The sequence below is a fragment of the Monomorium pharaonis genome, chromosome 5, assembly GCF_013373865.1.
Source record: "Monomorium pharaonis isolate MP-MQ-018 chromosome 5, ASM1337386v2, whole genome shotgun sequence".
In the NCBI taxonomy this organism is placed as follows: Eukaryota; Metazoa; Arthropoda; class Insecta; order Hymenoptera; family Formicidae; genus Monomorium; species Monomorium pharaonis.
Window position 1 is genome coordinate 23,578,419 of NC_050471.1, and position 26,130 is coordinate 23,604,548.

The following is a 26,130-nucleotide window of genomic DNA, read 5'->3' on the forward strand; positions in this document are numbered from 1 at the left end:
ATCGCGTCTAGTGTGCGAGAGCTATTATGGCTTCAGCAGACCAGCGCGATTCTGTCGCGCGCGACGCGCGATGTCCAATGAGCGACCGTCTTTCCGTTCATCTCTGTATGCCCATTGGATATCGCGCGTCGCGCGCGACGGAAATCGCGCTGTTCTGCCAAAGTTCTTATAGTCACGTGATGTCTTTTGACGCTGAAAATGAGCGTCAAGCGTCAGCGTGAAAAGACACTTTTATGTCTGCTAGCTCAACGCCCAATATTTTTATTTATTAATTTTAGCTAAACTATTATTTCAAATACTATGAGAGCGTTTTCGAAAACTTGCGAAAACGATTCGCAAACGATTAGAATAGTCGAAAATAAGAAATATTAAAGTCGTCTGCTAAATATACGGATTCGAGGTATGTATATATAGGCTGCGTTTCAATATTCACTGCCAGTACTGAAAATCTATAGTTTACGTCACATACACTGTAGAATTTCAGTACTGGCAGTGAATATCGAAACCCAGCCATACTCAAAGATGTCGAAGGTGCAATAGTCCTAACTTTTGGAACGCAGCCCATGTGTCATCGACAATCAGCTGATATTGTTTGCCGTGAAAAATTTGGCATCTTCCTTCGATAACACGTGCATCAAATAGATCTATAGTTCTCGAAAACTTTTACGATGCTGCAAACTATTCGATTGTACTTATTGATACAATAATTGTTACGTTTAGCCTATATACATAATTTATCTCGCTATAAAATCGGTAAGTGTGAAGCAATGTTACTTATTCTTTTCTTCTATTAAAGACTGTAATATTTATTTTTATCATTTTTAATTTTTAATTTTATCAATTTTGTAGGGATTACATGCGTTATTATGATTTTTTTGCTAATTTGGATTTTATTATGCTTACATAGTTCAATAGGATCATTTTGTTTATTGCTACTAATTTTGAATATTTGAGTTTTATTTTAATATATTTTAATATATAATATTGTATTAATTTAACAGATTTATTATAGATTATTGTTATACATAGTTTAATATTTTGAATAGTATTGTTTTAATATATAAACCTTACTTTTATAAAATTTGCTGTTTTAAATGTATTGTTTTAATATATTTTGTTTGAATGCAGTAGATTTGCCTACAGTCAAAATGACGTCGATGTTTGACCAGTACGAGCAAGCCTCTCAGCGTTCCAAGCAAGTGTTAGCACCACCTATTCGTCCAGATATTGTATGTATATTGTATATTAACGAAATATATAAAAGGTTATAATATTATTGCAATTGTAATGTTTCATGTTTTATTTTAGAGTACAGCTGGTTTTATTCAAATGAAGTTGCAAGACGATGGCCCGATATTTACCAAGCAGAAAGTCAATTTTCTGCCATCTGACAAAATTCTTTACCTAGTTGTCAGTAGTAACACTATTGTGATTGCTATGGCTAATAATATTTTGCTGCGCATTGACATGAAACAACCTGACAAAACTGAAGGTAAATTGATTGCTTACATCATTATATTAACCCTTATGTGCACACTTGGGTACCTGGGTGTCTACTTTGTTATATTTTTGCTTATAATTACAATAAAAATTGAAATCTCGACATAAGCCTCTGAATTTCCATTATTTAACTCTTAGAAACTGAAAATACTTAGCAAACACACTGAGCACATGTACCCGGGTACTCACTAGGTGTAAAATAATATTTTGACCTAAGAATTAATTAATAACATTGATAAATGTTTTATTGATGTAATAGGAGTTAATAAAAAAATAATTTCAATAATTTTCAAGGTTAATTAGACCATTTTTACATTTATTTAGTGCAATCAATACATTTAATTGTCGATACACAGTGTTTATAGCAGACAGGCTTTTTACAAACTGAACAACATTTTTGCGTTTTCCTGTGTCTTTTGATCGTTTTTTTGTAGCAAACAAGACATGAACCTGTAATTTTTTTCTGCCAGTACTGTCTCGAGGTTGAGCAATTATCAATTCGCAAACGTTTTGTCTTATAAATCATATTTATTATAAATCTTTATTTCTTAAAAGAGAAACTTTTATTAAAGAAACAAGAATATTTTGAATAATTCAATCTGACAACAAAATATTTTTTTTATTTAGATCAAATTGCAAAAAATCAAAAATTAAAAAATAAAAGAAATAGGTAAAGATTTGTAAATGTTATTGTTGCCAGAGTAATTATTAAATTCTTAATTATTGATCCAACTGACAAATTTTGCCAAACTTTTAATTATTGTTCACATCAACTTTGATAATTTTAAAAAGATAATACTTCTTTTATGTAATATAAGATAAAAATTATATATATATATATATTTTAAGAATCTAAATAAAGTTAAGATAAAGTCATTTATTCATTTAGATAATCTAGATAATTTTGTAGATAGTAAACACATTGTATATCAAGTACACAGATTATAGATACTTTGCAATATTTACTTGAAATTAGTTCTTTATTAATATAGAGCATTAAAACTTTTATTTGTAGAAATTGACATATCCAAGTACGCATTGAGCATGAAAATATCCAGCCTGTTTCTGGATCCGTTGGGTCATCATTTGTTGATAACTCTGGTGCCGAAACACGGGGACAATCCGCCTCCAGAGTTGTTCTATCTGCACAGGAAGACGACAAAGTTGAAGCAAGCTGGCAAGTTCAAGGGTCATGAGATTACAGCAGTGGGCTGGAATTTTTCGAACATTTCGGAAACGAACACCGGCCCGATTCTGCTGGGCACCGCTAAGGGCTTGATTTTCGAAACGGAGATTGGTTTGGAGACTGAGAAGATTTTTAATACGAGTCTGGAACAATATTGGCGTCAGGTAGTAATCACTTATACTCTGATACGCCCATCATATCATTTATCTGCGTATAATACTCTTTTACCATTACATATTATTCATTTTTAACAAAGCTTCCAAATTATTTGCCTCTTTATGGTTCTAAAGAGGCAGGGGGATTGGTGAGTTTATATATATCTTTTTTATATTTATATATTTTTATAAGGTATATATATTTTCATATAAATATACTAAATTCAGATTTTATAAAATTTAAAAATAAGTAATAAAAAAAATATATATATACATATATAGAATGTGTGTGTGTGTATAAAATGTAAAATTTCTAGCTAGCTTTTATTTTTTATAAAAATACCAAGTATTGTAAAAAGCAAAGTCTAAAAACAATGCTTTGTAGTTTTATGAAATATTAAAGTTAGCTAGAAATTTATGCAGTAATTTTATATAATTGAAATAAAAAGTATAATACTAATATTTAAAAAATTATTTATATTTTTAATCATTATTTAGGTATTGTCTAAATATACAATCTGTTACATAACACAAATGTTTTTGATGCTAGAAATATGATTTTTAGGTATTTGACATAGGGAAGAATAGTAAGCCTCCAATCACCGGACTAGAGTTCCACAAAATTCCGAACTCTGATAAATATGTGATTATTGTGACCACTCTTATGCGCATTTATCAATACATTGGTGCCATTGGCAACCCCGAAGAGAAGCCTCTTTTGCAGCAAGTGTTCTATAGATACTTAAACGCACAAGGTAAGAGTAAAATGGAAAATATCCTTACATTAACTTTTGCATTTTTTATAATTATATTTCAATATTCTTTAAATATTGAGATCCTTAAACAACTTACAGTAAAGTATACACAAGATGTTCGATAACAAGTGGGAAAAAATTCAAAGAGTGATTTTAAATAAGATGGAAATTAAGAATAATAAAATTGCGATTAAGGTTTTGTTTTTTATTATAAATTTTGAAATTTTTACATAAAAAGTATCTAAAGCACGTAAATGTTTAGATTATATTTAAAAAACGAAGTCTTCAAAATTTTATTAAATTTGTAATTTTGAATATATAAATATTTACCTAAAAAGTACTTGAATATATATAATATTTAAACATTTATATTAAAAAATTGAAACCTTAATTGTAATTTTGTTCTTGATTTTTGTCTTGTAAAGGCGTTCTTTAAATTTTTTTCTATCTTTTGCCGAATACTTTGTATGTAAGGATCTTTTTTAAACTATAAAATGTGAATTGTAGGTTGTACACACACACACACACACACACATTTTTTCAAAAAATTTTTCTACAAAGAATGAGAAAAGAAAATAAAAAGACGAGTTTCTTAGCAATTTGAAAAAATTTGAGAAACGTTATAACATTTTTGAATAAATAAATATGTATTACATTGCAGAAACATTTAACGAGGTAATAAATTCGTTGCCGTATTCAAAGATGCAATTTTATTATCCATCCCTGGGCATCCTGCCGAAGTCGTTTGGATGGCTGACAGAAGCTGGTATCCTATATGCTCAGGTATATATATGTATATATTACAGTGTTTTTATTTTGTTATTAATGGTGTTTAAGTGTCTTTTAATGTCATGCATAAATTTGAATATGCGTTTCTCAAATTTTTTGTTTTCTTATATTTTATTTGTCTTTACACTTGGCTTTTTATTTTTTTGCTATGAAAATAGGGAAGTTTGTATAGTCCACATTTGCAATCTTGTGATTTCTTTTTAACGTATTGTTCTTTTACGCATGATTGCTTAGAAATATCAAGCGATCTTTTCTGAGAGTTTATATCGCTCGCGTTGAGAACCATTGACTCGGATGAAGAGCGCATGATGTTGATTGGTTTTAGGTGGATGCAAAGCCAGATACAAACAACGTTCTGATTAATCAACGGATGTTAACCTGTCCCGAAACGAGTCTCATGGGCAGTAACGTTCCGCGAACTATCTCGATGCCGTTATCTTTTGTGCTAACTGAATTTCATGCGCTGCTACTGTACCCGGATCATGTAAAGGGCATATCGCTTCTGAATCAGGAATTAATATTTGAAGATATTTATAACGATGTACGTATTACACTTTTCAGCAGTTGTTATTATGGTGATAAGATAACACCACTATGAGGATCAGAGAGTTGAGAGAAAATGCGTAACATACAGGGCGTTTGAAAAAATCAGAGTTAAACCTGTTAATAAAATAAAATAGGTGAAAAAATTTCATATACTTATGTCTGAAAATGCTTTATTAAAGAGTTAGTATATTTAAAGGTTTTTATCAATCGTTATAATGAATGTTTGAGAACTATTCAAATGAGTTTAACTAATCGGATAATTATTAGTTTGATGGATAGAAGTTTGTGCATTTTGTAGAAGTCTGCATTTTTGTCTGTATTTTGTAGAAGGAAGAATTTTTGAACATTTATTATAATTATTATAACCATTGATAAAAATCTCTTTGGAAGCTTTTTATAAATTGAATATAATTTTATATGAACGTTTTTCATCTACACGACTTCATTAACACGTAAGTTTGATTACAATCTTTTCATCTTGCTTCTGACAAAAAGTTAAGGATTGACAAAGATATCTTATTCAATTATACATAATTATAACATAATTAATAAAATTAATATAATTTATAATCTAATACATTTTATATTTAATATGGACTACACTTAATTTAATAGTTAGAATATAATCTATTATTTCAACATTATATATATAGTTAAGAAGAGACTTACGAGGGAATGGTCGGAAGTGTCCCTCACCAATTTTAATGAGCTTGAGATGTTGTAGAACAAAAAAATATTTGACTCATATTTTTTTAGTTCCGTATCTCGACGTTTAAGGATTGAAACTAACCTTCGGAAATAACGCATTTTTCGCAATTTAACTTTCTTGCGATATGTTAAATATTATATCAAGTATGATTTAATATTGTTTAGGCAGTTGGTAAATTGATTGGCATTACCAAGGATCCGGCAACGAGATCGATTTGGGCTTTCAGCGAGCGAGCTGTTTTCAAGTATAAAGTGACGAAGGAAGATAGGAATGTTTGGCAGGTAATGAGAATGTAATGAAGATGCAATAATTTTGAGATGGCAACAACAATGATTTTTTGTTCAGGTATATGTTGATAAAGGTGAATTTGAGTTGGCTAAGCAGTATTGCAAAGACAACCCGGCTCATATCGATCAAGTGCTCGTGAAACAGGCGGAAATGCTCTTCAAGAACAAAGAGTAAGTTTGTATAGTAATCTGTTTGCATATGTATAAATGCAAAGCAGTATATTTCAAGATTACGTCTATATATTGATTATTTATGTATTGTTTATGTTATATTTATACATATCTTTTTTTATGTAGATAATACAAGCAGTATAAATTATTATAAATTGGATAATACAATATAGAAAAAAATAATATTAACTTTTAAGATTATTAATATATCTGACTTTTTAGTATTGATAAAATATAAAGGAGAGAAGGCGAATTCATAGATTATTGTGTATATAGATGACACATAAAGTATAGTTTGCATAGTGTACATTGTATACACACATGATGATACAGATATTTTATATTTATGTGTTAACGCCTAACTCCGGTACAAAGTATTTTTTGTGCATTTTTATTTTGGTTTGATTGTCTGTCATTGTAATATATTTAATATTGTGCAGATACGAAAAGAGTGCACTAATATATGCCGACACCCATTCGTCTTTCGAGGAGGTTTCATTGAAATTTTTGCAAGAGTGGCAAATCGAAGCTTTGAAAACATTTCTGCGCAAGGTAACAAGAATTATCTGTACTATATTTTGCAATAAATGATTACGATGAAAATTTATAACGAATATTTGGATGAATTGCATTGTTAAAATTAAATAGTAATATGGAAAAAATATTAATTATATATTTTTATTACATTGTGAATACATAGAATGTTTTATTATGTGTATAAATGTTGAATATAATTATTTAGTTTAATTTTTTCTCTACATGTGTATAAATGTTTTAAACTTTTCAAATTTTAGTTAATATTTTTGTTTAATTCTAATATATCACAATTAACAGTTATTTAGTTTAAATTTGATGTGTGTTATTATTTGTCTCAAGAAACTCGATGGCTTGAAGACGCAAGACAAGACACAGATTACAATGATTGTCATTTGGGTGACGGAACTGTTTATGAATCAAATGGGAGCTCTACGTAGTAGCAATACGTCCTATCTTCATGATTCACAATATATGGAGTTGCAGAAGCAATTTGATAGCTTCCTCACTATTCCTAAAGTTGAGGTACTTAGAAAAAATAAAACAGGAGAAAAACTGCAGGATGCTTCTTTATTATATACTATATATTTTATATTTTTCTTAATTATATACTATATTATAAATGCATTTAAAAAGTTTAAAAGAGAAGAAGAAAGTTATATATAAGTTAGAATAAATATTATATATACAAATAATAAATCGATAAATTGGGATGGGGGGGGGGGTAGAATTTCAATTTTAAAAATTATAATTATAATTCTTTTTTAATGTTTTTGATATTTCCACAAATATTTTTTTAAGAATGCTAAGTTTACGCATTGTCTTCATATATTAATTATTAATCTTGATACATTAACACTAATATTTCACGGAATTTTGCAATTTACTCTATCAGACTATTCTTTTTTTTTTAATTATAAATTTTAGTTATATACATATACATATGTATATATAATTCTTTAATTATAAAAAAATAAATTTTTAATGATTTCTTAAATATTTTTTACTTTTCTAGATATTTCTTGTTGTTCTTAACTCTAAACTCCTCAAGTATTGGCATATAATAAAAAATCATCTTGTGCTTAATAAGTATAGTATTTTTGTTCTTTGTTTCTCACAATTAAACTGGCTTTATCATATATTTAAATCAACTTGAGGAATACTAATTAGAACTTTGAGTGCAGGAATGTATCAAAAGAAATCGCAGTACTATATATGACTTAATGGCCAGTCACGGGGACAAAGACAATCTGATACGTCTGACAATAATGCATTGCAATTACGAGGAGGTGATACGTCAGCACCTGTACAAGAATAACTACTTGGAGGCGCTTGGGGTGCTCAAGAGTCAAAACAATAAAGATCTTTTCTATCAATTTGCTGGGATACTGTTACAGGAATTGCCGCGGCCTACGGTGGCCGTCTTAATCTCACAAGGATCGTTGTTGAAGCCGGCGAAACTTCTGCCAGCTTTGGTTTCGTGCGACAGCGATGAGAAGCACGTAAGAAAAAGAGGGATAGAGCAAATTATTATTATTTCACAATTATTAATAATAATTACTAAATTCAGAATAATTGATTGTTAAATAAAATTATATTACATTAACCCTCGAAGAACACACCTATTTTTTCGAACACAGAGAACATTTTGGGTCAACGTGACCCTGCGTACTTTTTCATCTGTTGCCATTTAAAAACAATCCGATTGCTGTCAAAAAATTATGAGATAAACTTCCAACATTTTAGAATAAATTTATATAGTTTAAAAGTTTAGTTAAAATTATTATAGTTACAAAAATTTATGAAAACAAAGAAATTTTTCTAAAAAACTTTTGTTGGTTTGTTGTTTTTCTTAGGCCCGCCAACTTTAAAACTGTTTTAAAGATATTTTCGAACAAAGTTGTTGTATGGGTCAAATCGACTCAGTGTGTTCTCCTTAAAAATTACATTAAGGCCGGTATTTATAGTTGAATCTTATTTCAAGATCGCCTCAGTAATTAGTTTTGTAATGTCTTAAGATGCTAATACGGCTCTGTGATTGATGGCATCTTAAGACAGTACTTAAAATAGTCTTAAGATGATCTTAAATATAAGATCCGACTATGAATACCAGTTTAAAAGTTAATATTGTTATCTGAAGGTATCTATTTTTCTAGGTATATGAAGAGAATTTTTTAAAATTTACTCCAAAATCATAGTAGAGTTGTGAGACAATATGGAACAATTTTACTATAATTTTAGTAAAACTTTAACAAATGTTAACTAAATTGTTTTGTATGATAAAATAATTTCAATTGTAATTTGATTATTTATATTGTAAAACAGTTTGGTTAAAATTTACTAAAACTTTACCAGTTTTTAATTTTTTATAATATTTTATAATAAACGTTTTTGAGATCTATGTTATTCTACTGTTGTACATGATTTTGAGGGCAAATTATAAGAAAAATTCTTTCCGCATATAAAAATAAGTAGTTTTGTTAATAATTAATTTTTTTATAGGCAAAAGAAATTATTAAATATTTGGAGTTTTGCGTGTATAAGCAGGGTTCTCAAGAACAAGCGATTCATAACTTTCTTTTGTCTCTGTACGCGCGTTATAAACAGGACGAAGTGATGCGATACATAAGCTCTCAAGGTAAAATGTCTCACGTTTTAAAAAATTAAGTTTTAGTGTATATATATTTACACACACACACACACACGCGCGCGCGCGTACGCACGATTAAAACTTAACTTCTAACATTAATTGGAGTGGAAGAGATATTGCGGACTCGTTACACTCCAATTAATGTTAGAAGTTAATTTTATAATGCTCATTGTAAAACGTGTTATGATGTAGTCGTTATTTGGCCTTATTGATATTTATTTAAGAAATTTTGACTCTTTACACACATAGATAAATTATTATGATATTTCAAATTATTTAAGATGGTTATAATGTTGACTGAGGATGACTTAGTAAAGTCGAAACGCCTTATATTTATATCTTATTTTGTTCTTTCTTCTTTTTTACAATAAATCATTATTTGTAACATTAGACCCAAAACTAGCTCGTCACTTACCTATATTCATGTACATATTGCTTTGCATAGTCGAGCTTTATACTTAATATTATTATTTCTTATTTATTTATTTGTTTATCTAATTATTTATTTCTCCACTTACTCATTAATTTAAATTTATTTACTTATTATTTATTAATATAAAAAATTAAAATAAAGTTTTAATTGGGGAAATGTGTAATAAGCATGTGGAGCCCCATAACATGCTACGCTTCTGCATGCTCTGGTCGCATGCCGTCTGATTGATCAACTTAATTTATTAATAACTCAGTAAATAATAATCTGAGCCAAAATTGGTAAAGAAACTTTTAGTTTAAAATTTTATTCACTATCACTCCCTAAAATATTAATTAATTCTGGAACTCCATATATATATACTAGAACTTGATGGAGTGTATGTATGTGTGCGTGCATGTAAATTGGTTTGTTGATTTGTTATATTTGTTTGAAGAGGTAATGTTACTGTTAAATGTTTTAGGTCAGGATGTCAGTATGGTGCACTACGACGTACATTACGCGCTGCGATTGTGTCAGGAAGTAGGCCTAACAGAAGCCTGCGTACAACTATCGGCTTTGCTTGGTTTATGGACCACTGCTGTGGATCTCGCGCTTACGATTAGTGTAGATCTTGCTAAGCAGATTGCTGCTATGCCATCTGATCATGATGACGAGTTGAGAAAAAAATTGTGGTTAAAGATAGGTAATTAATTTTTTAAATTACATTTTATCCTATATTATTGTTTAAAGATTTATTTTTTAAATTAAAATACAGTAATAATTAATGATAGATCCATTTAACTTTTGCACAGTTTATTGATAACTATAATTCCAAATCTCTTTGAATTGAAATTAAAAACTCAAATATCATTTTAATTAAAATTTACGACTCTTATCATAATTTTTTGCCCATTTAAATAAATAAATGGCACTTGCTTAAAAAAGATCTTTATATTATTTTTTTGTTTTTAAACTTTCAAAAAATTTAATAAAAAATTGGTTGTTAAAGAAATTTCTGTTACAATAGCCATAAGTTCGCTAATTAAAATAATGTTTTAATTTTAAACTTCTCAAATGAATCTGTTGTTAATTATTTTCATATTTTATTAAAAAAAGAAAATTAATCTTCAATAATAAAAAAAGCACAAAAGTATTAAAATATTTTATCTATATCTTATCTATTTTTATTAATTTCTAAACGCTTTCTAAAAATTAGCATGATAAGATAGAAATCTCTTTAATCTGATTAAAAAAGTTGAAATGCACAATATAAATTTTCTTGTATATATAACAGATTTATTGTAATTTTAAACTCGTAGTTTTGACTTGTTATAGATTTTATTTTTACATATATAAATATGTTTTTATTGTGTATATATATAGCGGAGCACGTAGTACGAGAAAAAGATGATATACAGCAAGCAATGGAGTTTTTGCAACATTGTGATTTAGTCAGGATAGAAGATATTTTACCCTTTTTCTCTGATTTCGTCACGATCGATCATTTCAAGCAAGCTATTTGCAATTCTCTGCAGGTATTGACTCTAAACAGATTCGAAAACTACATTCTTTTTTTGAAAAGGAAAAATATCTAATCTTGTCTTTTATTTTATTTTTTTTTAATGATTATTTTATAATAATTATTAACATTATGCATATAATTATAATTGCTATTAATAGTATGTAATATAATTATAAATACAATGATTATTATAATTATAGTCTTTATATTTACAAAAAGATTATAAATCTCAAAAAATATGTTTATTTATATAAACAGTATTTTTTAATTAAATTTATTTCTTTTCTAAATGTAACAGGAGTATAATCAACACATTCAAGATCTGAAGGAAGAAATGCAAGAAGCAACGAAAGCAGCAGAGCTAATACGAAAAGACATTCAAACTTTCAGAACCAGGTATTAATAAAGTATTTTTGAAAATTATATTGTATTTGTGCAATCTATGCTATAAAAATTTGTTTTATACAATCAACATCGAATTAATGTACATTGATCAATTACAAATACATTAAATCATTTGAGGAAATTAATAGTTTAGAAAATCAATAAATTGACAACTGATCTTCGATGATCCAACATATCTGTATTGATATAATCAATAATACAGAGATTTATAAGAAAGTTAATGTGCGAGCGTGTTTTGCAGCTATTATTTTATTTTACGTTAAAGTCATTATTAGATTAAGAATAGTATTTAATTATTTAGACGAATAAACAATTTGCATGAGAATTTCTGAGCGTAACAAAATTAAAGTAATGATTTGTTTTTCAAGGGATGCTAAAGTGCCCATCAAACTTGATCATGATTGATAATGTAGGTTATTCGTGCATATCATTAACAATAAGATTTCATATGTTCGTATTTCTTTTATAGATTTGGAAATCTTTTTCCAGAATTAAAGGGATCTTAAAGTTGTCTGTTTTATCAACATTTTTTAAATAAACTAATCTTTTAATAGGCTTTATAGAATGGTAAACTCTTTTACAAAATTAAAGTACGGAAAAATCTAGAGGAATACTGTCGAGTTGATATCAAAAACGAAAAAAAATTCATGTTTGATACGTGAAGCTGTCACTTGACAATATTTGCATGGTATCGTAATTTGACGATAATTTTATTCCTCAATCTATTCCGAACTGCGGTGTATCATTCATTTGTATACGTATAAGCTACATAACTTGTATTTTGAAGCAAATATTTTTATGAACAAACAAACTTTAAATTTTTTTTTGTATTTTTGGTCTTGATCTAATCATCCACGGATTTATTTGTGTACATACTTTAAACGTTTAAGTTTTCAAACTTGATCGAGGTTGATAATGTAGAGTCATTCGTGCACATCATTAATGAGATTTCGTATGTATTTCTTTTATAGATTTGGAATTTTTTTCCAGAATTAAAGTACACATATTAATATCAATCTGTGAATTGGATTTTATATCGAGAACGAAACAATTTTTTTTTCATGTTACTTATCGACTTCTTCCGAATCCGCATTTACATATATATACATATCTGGGATATACATTAAATTTTCAGATAAATTTTTCTATTATACCAAAAGTTTCTAGCTGTTCTGAAAGCACATTATGCCTTAATTTACACTGAGCACTTGGTACGCCTATCAAGTAGTGAATTTAAGCTGATCAGCCAATAATTAAACATATTCACTAGTTATTTACTATTTGATACGCGTACCAAGTGCTCGGTGTAAACTAGGTCTATAAGGCGATTTTTGGCGATTGTTTGGTACATGTACCAAACTGTACCAGAACCAATAGATAACCAAAGATAAAAGTTTACTTATATCCCATTGGTTCTGGTACAGTTTAGTATGCTTTGGTATCAAACAATCGCCAAAAATCGCCTATTATTCTTTCCTATAGTGACAACCCTGCATAATAATTATTTTGTATGTATGCTGTGGATGAAAGTCATGAGACGACTGCACAAAAGTATAATTTTCTAATTTTTTCTTTTTTTTTTTTAAGAAAATTGTATCTAGCAGATTTGTTATTATTTATACTTTAATTCTGGAGAAGGATTTACAATTTTATGAAATCACTTAAGGGGATGCTAAACTGCTCGTCAAACTTGATCGAGGTCGATAATGTAGAGTCATTTGGGCACGTTATTAACAAAATTTTGTATGTATTTCTTTTATAGATTTAGAAATCCTTTTCCAGAATTAATTGTGGAGAATTTTTAATTCTGTAAATGCAATAAAAAGTTGTACATTGGAACAAATTGTACAATTCTGACGATAAAATAGATAGGATCCTCTTAAACACCGAAAACTTTTTTTCTAAGGTTCCTAGGCTCATTCTAAAAGCACAGTATTGTTCTTTGCTGAAATGCCAAGTGCGCTCTATGCTTATTTTATACGTACAAAGTCTAAAACTTTTGTACGCAGCCAATATTTTCACGAGTTGACTACAGAAGTCGATAACAAAAGTCGATAACTATAATTTTCTAACTTTCTTTCGTTTTTCGTATGAAATTGATCGCAGCGCACCGCGTTATTATCTGTATTTTAATTTTGGAGAAGGATTTTCAATTCCATGCAATCAATAAAAAGATTTCGGTGTTCGAAAATTAATGATAAAACAGAGCAGTTTAGTATCCCCTTAAGAGCCAAGCTTGTCAGAAAATAATTAGCGTTCAATCGGTAAAACAGAAAATACAACAAAAACAACTATAGAATAAATAAAATTCATTATATGTAATATGTTATAATATATATGTATATAAAAAAATATTAATATAATAAAAAACAATTGTGTTATAATATATGATGTCACATACACATCGATATTTTTTATTCTTGATTTAAGGAAGTAATTTCAGAGCGTTAAAAAAAAATTTTTTTTTTTAAGAAAACTGTTACATATTTTGTATCTTTACATGTCTATGTTTAAATTAAAAATAAATACTTCATTACAAAAATTTTTTTTTCAGATGCACCTTTGTGCATGCGCGGGATACGTGTAATACATGTGAGGTGCAATTGTTGCTGAGGCCTTTCTATGTATTTCCCTGTGGTCATAAGTTTCATAGCGATTGTTTAGTAGCAGCATTAACGCCGATGTTATCGATGGATCAGAGGACGAAACTGGCGGATCTTCAGCGTCAGCTCACGGCCGTCTCGAACCGGCCCGAAGACACCACGTCCACAACCTCCGTATCGTTATCCACAAGGGACCAAATCAAGGCCGATATCGATGATTTGGTCGCCGCGGAGTGCCTCTATTGTGGAGAACTTATGATAGAGTAGGTTTTATAGTTAAATTTAAGATTTCTCTGTTTTTTCATACAAGAATTTGATAAAATTTTGAGAATAAGTTTATGATCATTATATAAGCATTCCTAACATTTTTCAAATTTTTTAAACATAGTTTTCTTTAAATAATTTTTTAAAAAAGCATTGAGAGTTTTACGACAAAAAAGTTTTAAATATTACTTTAATCGCAAATAATATTTTGAAAAACTATATTCACGAAATAGAATTTATAAATAACATTTTTTTTAATTAAAAAAGAATCATTTTAGAGCTGTATTAACGAATTCTTTAATCTTATCTTGATTTAAACAAAATTTTTGGAAAATTCAGAAATTTTCAAGAAAATTTTTTACATAGTTGAGTGAATATTCTACAATTGCAAAATTGAAAAGAAAAATTACTAGAAGATTGCTGGAAAAATTTAAGTCTATTTATATATCGAACGAACATTATCAAAATCTGTAAATTAAATAATTTTGGATTTGTACAAATATATCAGTGGATTTTAATATAATAATTGGTTATTTTTTGCAGGTCAATAGATAAGCCATTCATTGAAGAAAAGGATTACGAACGTGTAATGAAGGAATGGATGTAATGAAGATTCTCTGCTGCTGAAAATGTGATAGAGTATGCTTATCTTTTCTTTTTTTTTTAAGAAATTTAATTGCGCCTCGTATTATATATGTATACACATATACAATAATTATATAATTTGATCATAAATTATTATGATCTCAATGTTGACTTTTTGAGATTCAATATCATTCGATATTTTAAAAGCTTTATTAATTTTTTTATAGTTACATATAAACCAATTTTTTAGAATAAATTGAAAAAAATCTGACAATGATATCTATGTTCTTGGGTCGTTGTTTTTGAGTCGTGAGCCAAATTGATGGTAAATTCGGATTCAGCGACCCAAAAAGCATAAGGCTATCATTATCAGAACTTGAGTTTACGACACTTATAAAAAATTAATAAAGCTTTTAAAAATATCAAATGATATCGGGTCTCAAAAAATCAACGTTGAGATTATAATAATTAATTTGTAATTATTATTATCTAATTATTAGGATTACAATTTAAGCCTTCGGCAAACAGTATGATTTTTTATGTCAAATCGCATATGAGGCATCTTATTATGTGTCCTAATGGCTCGGATGATTGTCACCAATCGTAAGCGAATGATACGTAATAAGACGCCTCGTTCCGATCTAGCATGAAAAATCGTATCGTGTGCCGAAGGCTAGATCATATATAATTTGTATAATATAGGTAATTTAAATCATATTTATGTGAATATACACACACACACACACACAATATATTGATTTTTTCATTACTTTATAATAGAGCAAGTTTATTTCTCGCAATGTAGATCGAATCATTTTAATAAATTTGATTATTTTAAATAACTCGATGCCAAGATGAATAATTTATTTACATGCCAGAAATATGTATACATTTGAATATATGTCATCAAGATTTTGATTGCCAATGTCTCGCCGCAGCATACAATAATTTATTGATAATTTTATAATTAACAAATTTTTTTAATTCGCAGAAAAATAATTGTTACGTTACAACCTAATTTATTGTATTAATATTAATTTTTGTTAACATTATACAATTTTGTATTAATAAATAACAATTTATCATGTGGATTATCAGCTTAAAATATCAGTCTTTCACCAAAATATGAATAAATTAAGAGGCCACTGGTAAAGTATTTTAGCAATAAAAAAATGAAAATAGAATACATAATTATAAATCATTTCTTTGATGAAAAACTTGTATTTAATGATTATCTAATTATAACTCACTATCCAAATGATGGATTTTTTAATAATAATAATAATATTTATTCTCTTCAGCAGTTGGATTTTCTAATTTATTTTATTAATAATATATATATTCTTTTTTCATATATATGTGTATATATATATATATATATATATATGAAACATATACAGATATATCCAAATGTTTTTATATTTAATATATCGGCTTTTTTACGTAAAAGCATATAGATTTGACGAAATAATCAGTTTTGAGCAGTTAAGATTTCCATTTCTGCTTTTTTATCTTTTTTGCTGACAGACTTATTGCCCAAAATGTAATAGCGCAACGGTTTGTTGGCCCATTCAGGACCGCAGCTGTCGATTCCGATCCTGGCGGATTTGACGATCTTGATATCCTTCGACATATCATCGTCCTCGATCCACAAACCTTTCCATGTGCAAAGAGAGTATTTGTTGTGCTGCTTGCTAAGTTGGTAAGCCATGCAGAGTTTCGAGGGGCCATTGCACAGTTCGTGTGGCTTTAGATTGACTTTCCTTATCTTTGATGTATTACGCTGATCAGCCATGCAATCCACACCCTCTAACGGCTCGACCGCTCGCACCAGTACCGCGCATCCGTCACCTAAGATCTTACCAATAGTGAGGTGAAGACTTTTTAAAATTACTAATGTAAGAATCTATTTTTCAAAAATTTCTATCTGAAGATATGTAATACTTCTAGCTGTAAAACTTCGCGTTACATGGTTTTTTCGTGTATAAACATCAAATATTTTCATGGAACAAAAAATCTATCTTAATTTTAACTGAAATCTTGAATACCTTTTTAATAACACATTTTTGTAAAAAATATTTCAGACAAAAATTATTTAGTTTCGAGGGCCAAATAAGATGACAAGGTCAGTTTGATCTTAAGTGGCGTTGCTAAGATCGCAGTAAGTTCACTTTAATTTTTGCAAATGTAAACTATTATTTTTTATTATATATTTTTACACCAGACGTCGATATGTTTTCAAAACACTTTACTTAAGTTTTTTTTAGTTAAGAATTTTCTGAGACTATATTTTATCATCTACATGATATGTATATATGTACATACACATATACAGGGTGTCCCAAAACATGTGAGTCAACGCTTGTAAAAAGGTAGAAGGAATCGAGATGAACATAAAAAATATTGTCTTGGGTTAGGTCCACCAATAATCGAGATATTAACGTATGGAATCTGCAAATAATCTAATTTCTCTCGTAATTGTAAACAGTAAATTAATGAAAGCTTATCATACATTCACAATAGATTTTTTCTTCCATGTTATGGTTAGAGCGGATCAAGCTCTTCCCTCGGCGCGCTCTCATTCGCATAATTTGAAAAATTAATACCTCAATTATTGATGGATCTAACCCAAGACAATATTGGACTTTTATGTTCATCTCGATTCCTTCTAACTTTTTACGAGCATTGACCCATATGTTCTGGGACACCCTCTCTCTCTCTCTCTCTGTGTGTGTGTGTGTGTGTGTGTGTGTGTGTGTGTGTGTGTGTGTATACACTGTATATATGGAGCATTCTTTGTCAACGGACCACTCGTTGTTCCAAAATTGTACTCGACGTAAAAGAACCACACAAATTTAATTACAGACAAGAGTTATCGAAAGCCATGTGCGCTTTTAAAAAATTATAATGACAGAGCCAATATGGTGGATATAAGAGTGCAAAATGTAAAATAGTTTATAGATTTACTTCAATTCTGTTTTTTAAGGGTTTTCGAGGATGCTAATTACGAAACTGCTGTCAAATTTTAGAAATTCAAAATGGCTGATTCAATATGGCAGACCTAAAAGTATAAAATGTAGAATAGTTTACATTTACACAATTACTTAAATCTTGTTTACTTGAGAAACAGTGTAGTATAAGACATAAGTCTAATGTCACGTGACTGATAAGAAGACTAGCGTTGATAGAACGATAGCACACGGAGACCACGGATGTAGGAATGTAGGGATACAGTGTAAGGTAGGGAATAATTATTCGCAAAAACAAAATCTTACGAATAAAGCAATAATATATTTGTAAAATTAACACGTAACAACAGTTATCATTTAAAATTATGTAATTTTTCAAAGCACATGCTTTTTAAAAATCAGGTAAGATTTTGTTACGTGTTTGGTCGTCATTAATTACGTGATTTGTTATGTAATTTCGTTACGTGATTTTGTAATGTGATTTTTTTCAGTAGTGATTTAAAATACGAGAAATAATATCTTCTAAACAGATTTTTGTGTTTCATTTCTTATGGCATTTATTATTTCCAATAATTTTACAAAAGTGGAAATAAAATGTTTTAATTTTTTCTGCGTGAAAGAAATTGATCTTTTTGTACTCACCTTGACTAGAGATATTAAAGCAATGGTACATGCCGTACGTCATGTAAATGTAAATGGTCCCTGGCGGCATGTACATCGGCAAATTGCGAGGGGTGATTTTGTATTGATAAGAGTGCGACGCTTTATCAATCGCACCTAAATATCCCTCGGTCTCTACGATCCTACCCTTAAGGATGGTTCCATTCTCGAGATATCTCACTAATACTTTTCCTGTAGGAAAAGAACTGTTTAACAATAAGAAAGATGAACTTATAACATTGAATTCCGGTATGCTGAAGTCTTTTATTCTGTAAAAACACTCATAAATAAATGTTTTTACAGAATAAAACATAGTCCCTTACAATATCATGCAAATGACAGTTTTATAGACCTGATGTCTAGACAAGAAAAATGCTTAACTAATGTATTTATTGAAAATAATTATATATATATATATATATATATATATATGTATATACTTCTCTTAATTCTAATTGTTTAATATTTCAATTTCGTCAAAAATTGATTTACATTGGTTTTCAAAAATCATTCGTTCATATGTAATACAGTTCAATAATATAGAAATAACTTTCTTTTAACAATAATAGAATGAGAGCGGTATTACCTATACTTTTTGGATGTTAAGCAATATAATACGTTTCCAAATTGCTCCATCACAATTCTAAGAAATTTGCAATTAGAATTGTAAAAAAGGTCTGTTTCATGTACTTTGTCATATTATTACTATATGTAACATACTGGAGAAGTTTGCACTAAAAGTTGAGAAAGAGAGAGAGAGAGAGAGAGAGAGAGAGAGAGAGAGAGAGATTTTCAACTCTTAAAAGACATTTTTTTCATGCTGGTTATAGTTAATAAGACATATACATAAAAAATTCTTGTATAATTTTTGCTGAAATTCAAACATAATTGAATTTTATCAGCTGTACTAATTTCACGATTTTGAATTTGTCAACTCTTAGCATTAGATTCATTTAGAATTATTAGACTTAAATTCTATACATACAATTTTTGCAAAAATTTGGACATTTTTTAAATTTTGACATGTGTCATGTTGAATCTATTTTAAATGTCAATTTTTATTATTAAATTCGTATTCTGTGATCTAAAATACCCTTAAGTTAAAAAAAATGTAGTTAAAAGCTGTTTGCCCTTACAGTATATGTTCCATATTGTAGCTACATTTTTACATTGATATTTATCACGTTATTTGTATATGACTTTGTTTATCGAGTCAACGGTATCAATATTGAAAACGAATTCGGTTTAATTCGGAAATTTCCGAAGAACCCCGGAATCCCACCGATCTCTCCGCGAATCGCCGGCTATGAACCTTCTAAGAAGGCAACGGATAGTCACTTCGGTCTATACCATTCTCTTGGGCACTTGTTAATATAGAGTGCCTACCGCCATATTAAGAGATATTTAATAAACTACGAGTCAAAACGAGAATACCGAAGCATTTCAAATAACCAATTCACGCCCGCTTTCCAGACGAGACGCAATTCACTATAATTAATCTGAGGCCTGTGTCTTCAGTCGTGTAGACCGCGGAAACGCTCGGAACTACACGCGACTATCTTCAACAGTACAGAACAATGTAATAAGATTATAGGTAGGTTACAATCTTACACATATTAAGATGCGTTCAGGGAAACGTTATTAGCACTCAATATCAGTCGACATTTATCTTCATCGCTCATTAAAAGTAAAACAAGGATAGACTGATGGCGTCTCCCCGAAAATACATTTTTAATAAATATATTATTGATATATTCCACTAACCTTTTAATGTAACTTTTTATTATAATATATTATTGGAAGGTAAATAAACTTAAATAAAAAAATTAAATAAATAATAAACAATAACAAATTTTAAATATTAAATATATATAAAATATTTGTTATTCAGACAAATAAAATTCATCAATGTTTTTTAAATATTGTTAGAAAATCTAATATCACTTATGGATTATAATAGAACTTATAATATCATATATGAGTGTGCGCGCCATCGAGATATAAGAATTAATAGAGCGTGTGAGTTGTATACTAGCATATAAGTGGCTGCGATAGAGATAGAAAGAGAAAACTAGACTTTAAAGGCCCCCCCTCTGTCTTTATCTAACTTCAAAACAGTACTCTTGCACATACGCTATTGAACATTATGTATGGATGGAGGGGTCCTTTATTCGGCTCTCTCCTTCTATTCCTCTATTGCTTTTTCGGCTCTAAGCATTGGCTGTCGGCGGCAGGAAAAAAAGAGCGCGCCGCTGCCTGTGTTTCGCCGCTTTCGCGTCCCGTCTCATTGCGCCTAGACTCGCATCCGGCAACCAATGCTTGACACAATATAGTTTGAGTGACTCAGCGCTTCCCTCGGCGCGTTCTCATTCGTACAATTTGAAAAATTAATATCTCGGTTATCATTCCAGATATCCAAAAATTATGGTGGACTTTTACATTCATCTCGATCCCGTCTATCTTCCTATTAAGAATTGGATGCTATTCATATTTCTCCCTGTATAATACTTATACATTATATTATATATAATACTTAATTTTGATTGCAATAAAACTTCTCTAATATATATCATATTTATAATATAAAACAAAGTACATGAAAATGATCCTCTTTGTTAACTTTAGTTGCAAATTTATCAAAATTGTAACGTGATAAAGCAATTTGGCAATTAGATTTGTATTCAGAGAGATTAAAAACCTAAAAGAAACAGAAAATGATTATTCCTTGATTCTGGTATTACTTTTTCCGTTGAACTATGTAATTTATATAAAATAAACTAATAAAAAGGAAACAAAGAATGCCTTTAATCACATTTCTTAAAAATAAAAAATATTTAACGTATCGCGTAATATTATAATGAGAAGTTGAATTTTATAAACCTAATAGGTGCTGCGCAAGCTCTTCGCAGGGAATGTCAAAGAACTTATACTGCAATCGACTGGAAGACAATTTCTTATCCCAGAGTGTAATAGGAGGATCTTCTAATTGACTTAATTCTGCCTTCATCATCTGCAAATCCACGACTTTTTTTCGCTTGAACTCCTTCTCTGTTTCTATATAATATAAATATTATCATAAACAAATGATTATAATAATTATATACAAGTTTTTATAATCGATTGACTAACTTTCAATATGAGTCCCCGTTTCTTTCTGCGAACTTCTGGACCTTTTAGAAAATGCGGTAGTCTGAGTATCCGCCATATAGTATGCATTTTCAGTACTTCGTAGTGACTTGAGGTTTAGTTTTGTTTTTTCCGATGCCACCTAACAGAAAGCAGTAATATTGAAACAAATCAGGGGATTGAGCAAGTTAGTTTATAATACGATTTTGTATGTATTTCTTTTATAGATCTTAAAGATTTAAAATTTAGAAATCTTTTCTAGAATTAAAGTATATGTATTACTATCAATCTGTAAATTAGACTTTATACCCAGAACAAAAAGAAATATGTGCAAAATCTTGTTAATGTACGAATGAATTGTATTATTAATCTCAATCAAGTTTGACAGTCACGCCTTTAATTCATGTTAGTAAATATCAGGATTAAGAAGTAACGCGTTACTTCTAACATCGTTATCGTTATTGTTACGTTTTTTAGGTAACAATCGTTTTTTTTTATATGTAACGATAACTGTAATATCAATTACATTTTTGCAGTAACAGTAACAAATTATTACTTTTAACGTTTTCGCTATTATTTTTAAATTTATTGAATGAATTTTGTGCGGTTGGGTCGCGTTTGGCTCGTATAGTTCTTAGGCCATTCAGTCACTCATTCTTCAAAGAAATGACTGTGATTGGAAATTGTGATTGCAAGTGTAAGAACTACTAATGTTATTGAATCTAATTAAAAAATGTATGAATAATATTTAAAAAATTATTTAATACATAAAAATTAATGTAAAATTATTTTTCTTTTCCTTCTCCTTCTCTCTTTCTCAAACTAGCTAGAACTAAAATATTAGTGAAAAAATTGATTTGAACTAATTTTATTTTGAGCTTTTCAATATACAAGCTAGTCCTCTTCAATATGCAAATACAATTAATACAATATATCATATAAGATGCAAAAAAAAGTATTTTGCATTCAAACAGGTATTCATAGACGGGTCTTATATTTAAGATTAAGTACTGTTTTAAGATGCCATCAACTAATCACAGAGCTGTATTAGCATCTTAAAACAGTGAGTTGAGACAATCTTGAAATAAGATTCGACTATGAATAATAGCCCCAAAGTGATTTTTCCCATAATTTTATATTCTAAGTTTAATATTTTACAACAAAAAATTCCTCTTTTAATAGAGTAAAAGTAAAGCATTCATAGCTTTATGAAATATTATTCTGTTTTTCTCCTTTTGTATCAAGAGAAATGTTTTATATTTATAAGATTATGTGAAACAGAGATGTTACTTTTATGTGTGGCACAAAAAAATTACATGTAAGAATTATGATTATTCTATTTTCTTGATTTCAGAGCACTTCTTTTGAAGTTATATATAAGAATAAAATACTTTAAGATTTCGAGGAGATACCACATACAACAAAAATTCTTTTTGGGTGTATCAAATTAAGGGAGTTCCTCTGTTCAGGCCTGGCACAACAAGTGGCACAGGGTTAAAATATAAAATATTTATTTTTATTACTTTTAATACAAGTAAAAGTAACGAAAAAGTAACGAATTATTTTCTAAGTTACGGTAACGGTAACACATCAGTTTTAAAATTGGTAATGGATAATGGGAACAAAAAGTAATGATAATGGTAACACATTATTTTTATAAAGTAATGTTCCTAACAGTGATAAATATTATCTTAAATAATCTTAATTATAGCAGGGAATATTAGTTCGTGATTAAAGATTTAAATCTTATTAATTTATATTAGTAAATATTCTCTGCTTTAAAAATAAAAAATTAAAATTTTTTAATAAAATTTTAATTACAGTAGAGGATAATTTGTAATTAACCGCAATATAAAAATAGATATGTATACAAATTTGGGCTGTATAATTTAACAGTGTCAACAAGAAACAAAGAATTTTTATTAAACTATTTAACTAAATAACTTATTTTATGTTTAATTTATTAATTAAATTGTTATATTAAAAAGTATGCGTAAAAAACAGATAATTTAATTAATAAAAGACATCATTAAAGAGCAGTATCTTAATAATAATCAATTATCATATTCATACTTATCACAACATCAAAAAACTTTATATTTTAAAAAGGGAGATTTTAGTGACAATTTTTTTTCTCAGGAAAGATTCTATGCATAAAAATATATACAAATTTAGAAATTAGAGGAGGGGTGAGTGCTATACTGCATATTAAAATTTTGTTAAATATTTAATATATTTAAGTCAATATATTATTTTACATTTTAATGTTTGATTTATCATCCTTTTTTTACTTAATCATTTGTTGACACACTTCTTTTTTAGCTCAATTTTTACCAGGGTTGGGTAGTAACTTGTTAAAAAGTTGAAAGTTAATAATAAAGTTAAAAAGTTAATAACTTTTAATTTAATTTAGTTAATTTAGTTAATTTAAAATAATTTAATTTTTAACTAGTTATTTTTGAAACATATAAACTTTAACTTATTATGGTTTTTCCTAAATTAAAAATTTTATCTGAGTAAAAAAAATTATAAAATAAAAATATATTCCTGCATAAAAACAATATTTTTTGTTATTTCATATAATTAATATTATAACTTAATTTACTTAAATAAAATATATTGTATATTTGATGATTCATACTGTAATTATGTTGGTAATCTGAATTAAATAAATTATATGACTTCTTAATTTAATAAAATTTAGCTTTTCAAAATTAACTTTTATTTTAACTTCAGTTAAATTAATCTTAACATAACTTTAACTGTGTTAGTATTTTATTTATGTAACTTTTAACTTAACTAAATTAGTAATCCTAACTAATTTTATAATCCATTAATTTTAATTTAATTAAAAAATATATTAACTTATCTAACCCTGATTTTGACAGATGCTTATTCTGTATATGGAAGGTAGGCTGTTTTGATAAATGAAAAATCAAAAAAGAAAAAGGAAAAAGTATAGAGCGTCAAAGTCAAAAAAGGAAAAAGAAAAGGTACAGAGCATCAAAGTTATCATACAGGTGGTCACATCAGTGTGTCAACAAAGGATTACAATGTCTATTTTAATTTTTCTGAATAATTGAACTTTCTTGACAATATCAATTAATGCTTTTTTTTCTTAAAAAATATTGAATCTTGCATTAAAAAAGAATTTAAAAGGATATTTTTGTATAAAAAAATTATATATTTTTAAAGAAAACCATCCTTCAATAGCACGATACATTAGCAGTACATTGACTAATATTTTCTAAACATTGATATTAGAAGTACATTGGTCAATATTTCAATGTAACACTAATATTAGTCATAAAATATGTTGATATTAGAAGTACATTGGTCAATATTTCAATGTAACACTAATATTAGTCATAAAATATGTTTCCAAATTAAGATGCAATTAATGTCCAATATGAAAAATTAAGAAAATATTGTTGTCTAACATTGGCCCAATGTTGAACCAATATTATTGCTTAGACAAATTAGTTAAATAAAGCGTCTACTTTATAATGTTAAACATTATTTATATTACTTTCCAATAATTATTGTGCCTATGTCTTGTGTTAGTAGTCTTTTTTTTCCTCTTACTCATATTCATAATTTATTAAAAATAAAATATTCAATAAACAATTTTATACAAAGTGCCATTGTCAATTATAATATAATATAAACAAATTGTAAATTTTTTAGATTTTCTTTATTTTAAAGTAAAAAAATTTTGTTTGGTGCGATACACTCATAGTTATAGTCTGAAAATAGTAAAAACAATCATACTGAACTGTCGGAGGATTAAATAAAAGATATAATTAAAGTTATTATTAAAGTCAACTCATAATTTCTGATAGAAAAGAAGAAAAATTGTAATTCTTGAATAGATATTTATTTTATGTATAATTCTGTTCGTTAACACAAATAAGTTGACACACTTGCACTTATTTAACATCTTTTATGAAAATACAAAATGTAAACAAACCAGCGTCGATTGAATTTTGGTATCTTCGGCATTATCGTTTTCATTTTTGTTATTCCTCGCACCTGTTCTCGTTCGTTTCATTATATATAATTTAACTTCTCTTACGAATTTAGTCGTCCAGCAACTTTCAGCAGTTTGAGGATTAATTATTTCTCTTCATACAATATAAAATTATCACTACTGGCACATGGCAGTATTAGAGCAGAGAGGAACCTGTAACTCCTGATGGCAGGCAGACTCGGCGGTACTCGGCAAGTTGATCTCGCCTAGCGCAACGCCGAGTGGCGCCGACTAGCGCCGAGTACCGCCGAGTGTACCTACCAACGGTCACG

The 26,130-nt window shown here is 28.3% G+C and overlaps 2 protein-coding genes and 1 long non-coding RNA gene across 6 annotated transcripts; 2 read left to right on the plus strand and 1 right to left on the minus strand.

The window, feature by feature from the left end:
• Nucleotides 1-546: 546 nt before the first annotated feature.
• On the plus strand, nucleotides 547-15,915 carry LOC105834671 (vacuolar protein sorting-associated protein 18 homolog). 3 transcript variants are annotated; one of them, XM_036286683.1, is made up of 19 exons: nucleotides 547-753; nucleotides 1,129-1,229; nucleotides 1,309-1,492; nucleotides 2,516-2,850; nucleotides 2,943-2,990; nucleotides 3,407-3,596; nucleotides 4,258-4,379; nucleotides 4,711-4,926; nucleotides 5,805-5,921; nucleotides 5,986-6,098; nucleotides 6,539-6,650; nucleotides 6,975-7,157; nucleotides 7,817-8,134; nucleotides 9,135-9,270; nucleotides 10,176-10,397; nucleotides 11,078-11,229; nucleotides 11,515-11,612; nucleotides 14,176-14,487; nucleotides 15,032-15,915. In XM_036286683.1, exons 2-19 carry the CDS (start codon nucleotides 1,149-1,151, stop codon nucleotides 15,093-15,095), a joined length of 3,003 nt encoding a protein of 1,000 aa, XP_036142576.1. In that variant the 5' UTR covers nucleotides 547-753; nucleotides 1,129-1,148; the 3' UTR covers nucleotides 15,096-15,915. The 3 variants fall into 3 exon arrangements, with proteins under 3 accessions (XP_036142576.1, XP_036142577.1, XP_036142578.1); XM_036286684.1 differs by having other exon boundaries at nucleotides 1,132-1,229; XM_036286685.1 differs by lacking the exon at nucleotides 2,943-2,990.
• A 1-nt stretch (nucleotide 15,916) lies between these two features.
• Nucleotides 15,917-26,059, minus strand: LOC105833767 (DNA-3-methyladenine glycosylase). Of its 2 annotated transcripts, none has more exons than XM_012675742.3 (5): nucleotides 25,799-26,059; nucleotides 21,832-21,970; nucleotides 21,583-21,756; nucleotides 18,685-18,894; nucleotides 15,917-16,924 (listed from the first exon to the last, which is right to left on the minus strand). In XM_012675742.3, the coding sequence occupies exons 1-5, from the start codon at nucleotides 25,877-25,879 to the stop codon at nucleotides 16,545-16,547; spliced, it is 984 nt and encodes a 327-aa protein (XP_012531196.1). In that variant the 5' UTR covers nucleotides 25,880-26,059; the 3' UTR covers nucleotides 15,917-16,544. The 2 variants fall into 2 exon arrangements, with proteins under 2 accessions (XP_012531196.1, XP_012531197.1); XM_012675743.3 differs by lacking the exon at nucleotides 15,917-16,924 and adding an exon at nucleotides 17,535-18,134 and having other exon boundaries at nucleotides 25,799-26,056.
• On the plus strand, nucleotides 16,810-21,490 carry LOC105833768. The gene is made up of 4 exons (XR_001138832.3): nucleotides 16,810-16,946; nucleotides 17,158-17,234; nucleotides 20,176-20,296; nucleotides 21,114-21,490. It is a non-coding gene; the product is annotated as an uncharacterized LOC105833768 (long non-coding RNA).
• Nucleotides 26,060-26,130: the final 71 nt, after the last annotated feature.

Coding starts and splice junctions, on each gene's coding strand:
- LOC105834671 (XM_036286683.1), top strand. CDS start 1,149: ATGACGTCGATGTTTGACCAGTACGAGCAAGCCTCTCAGCGTTCCAAG. Junction 1,230..1,308: donor CACCTATTCGTCCAGATATT/GTATGTATATTG, acceptor GTTTTATTTTAG/AGTACAGCTGGTTTTATTCA. Junction 10,398..11,077: donor AAAATTGTGGTTAAAGATAG/GTAATTAATTTT, acceptor GTATATATATAG/CGGAGCACGTAGTACGAGAA.
- LOC105833767 (XM_012675742.3), bottom strand. CDS start 25,879: ATGAAACGAACGAGAACAGGTGCGAGGAATAACAAAAATGAAAACGAT. Junction 18,895..21,582: donor GCTTGCGCAGCACCTATTAG/GTTTATAAAATT, acceptor CTTTTCCTACAG/GAAAAGTATTAGTGAGATAT. Junction 16,925..18,684: donor CTTTAATATCTCTAGTCAAG/GTGAGTACAAAA, acceptor GTAAGATCTTAG/GTGACGGATGCGCGGTACTG.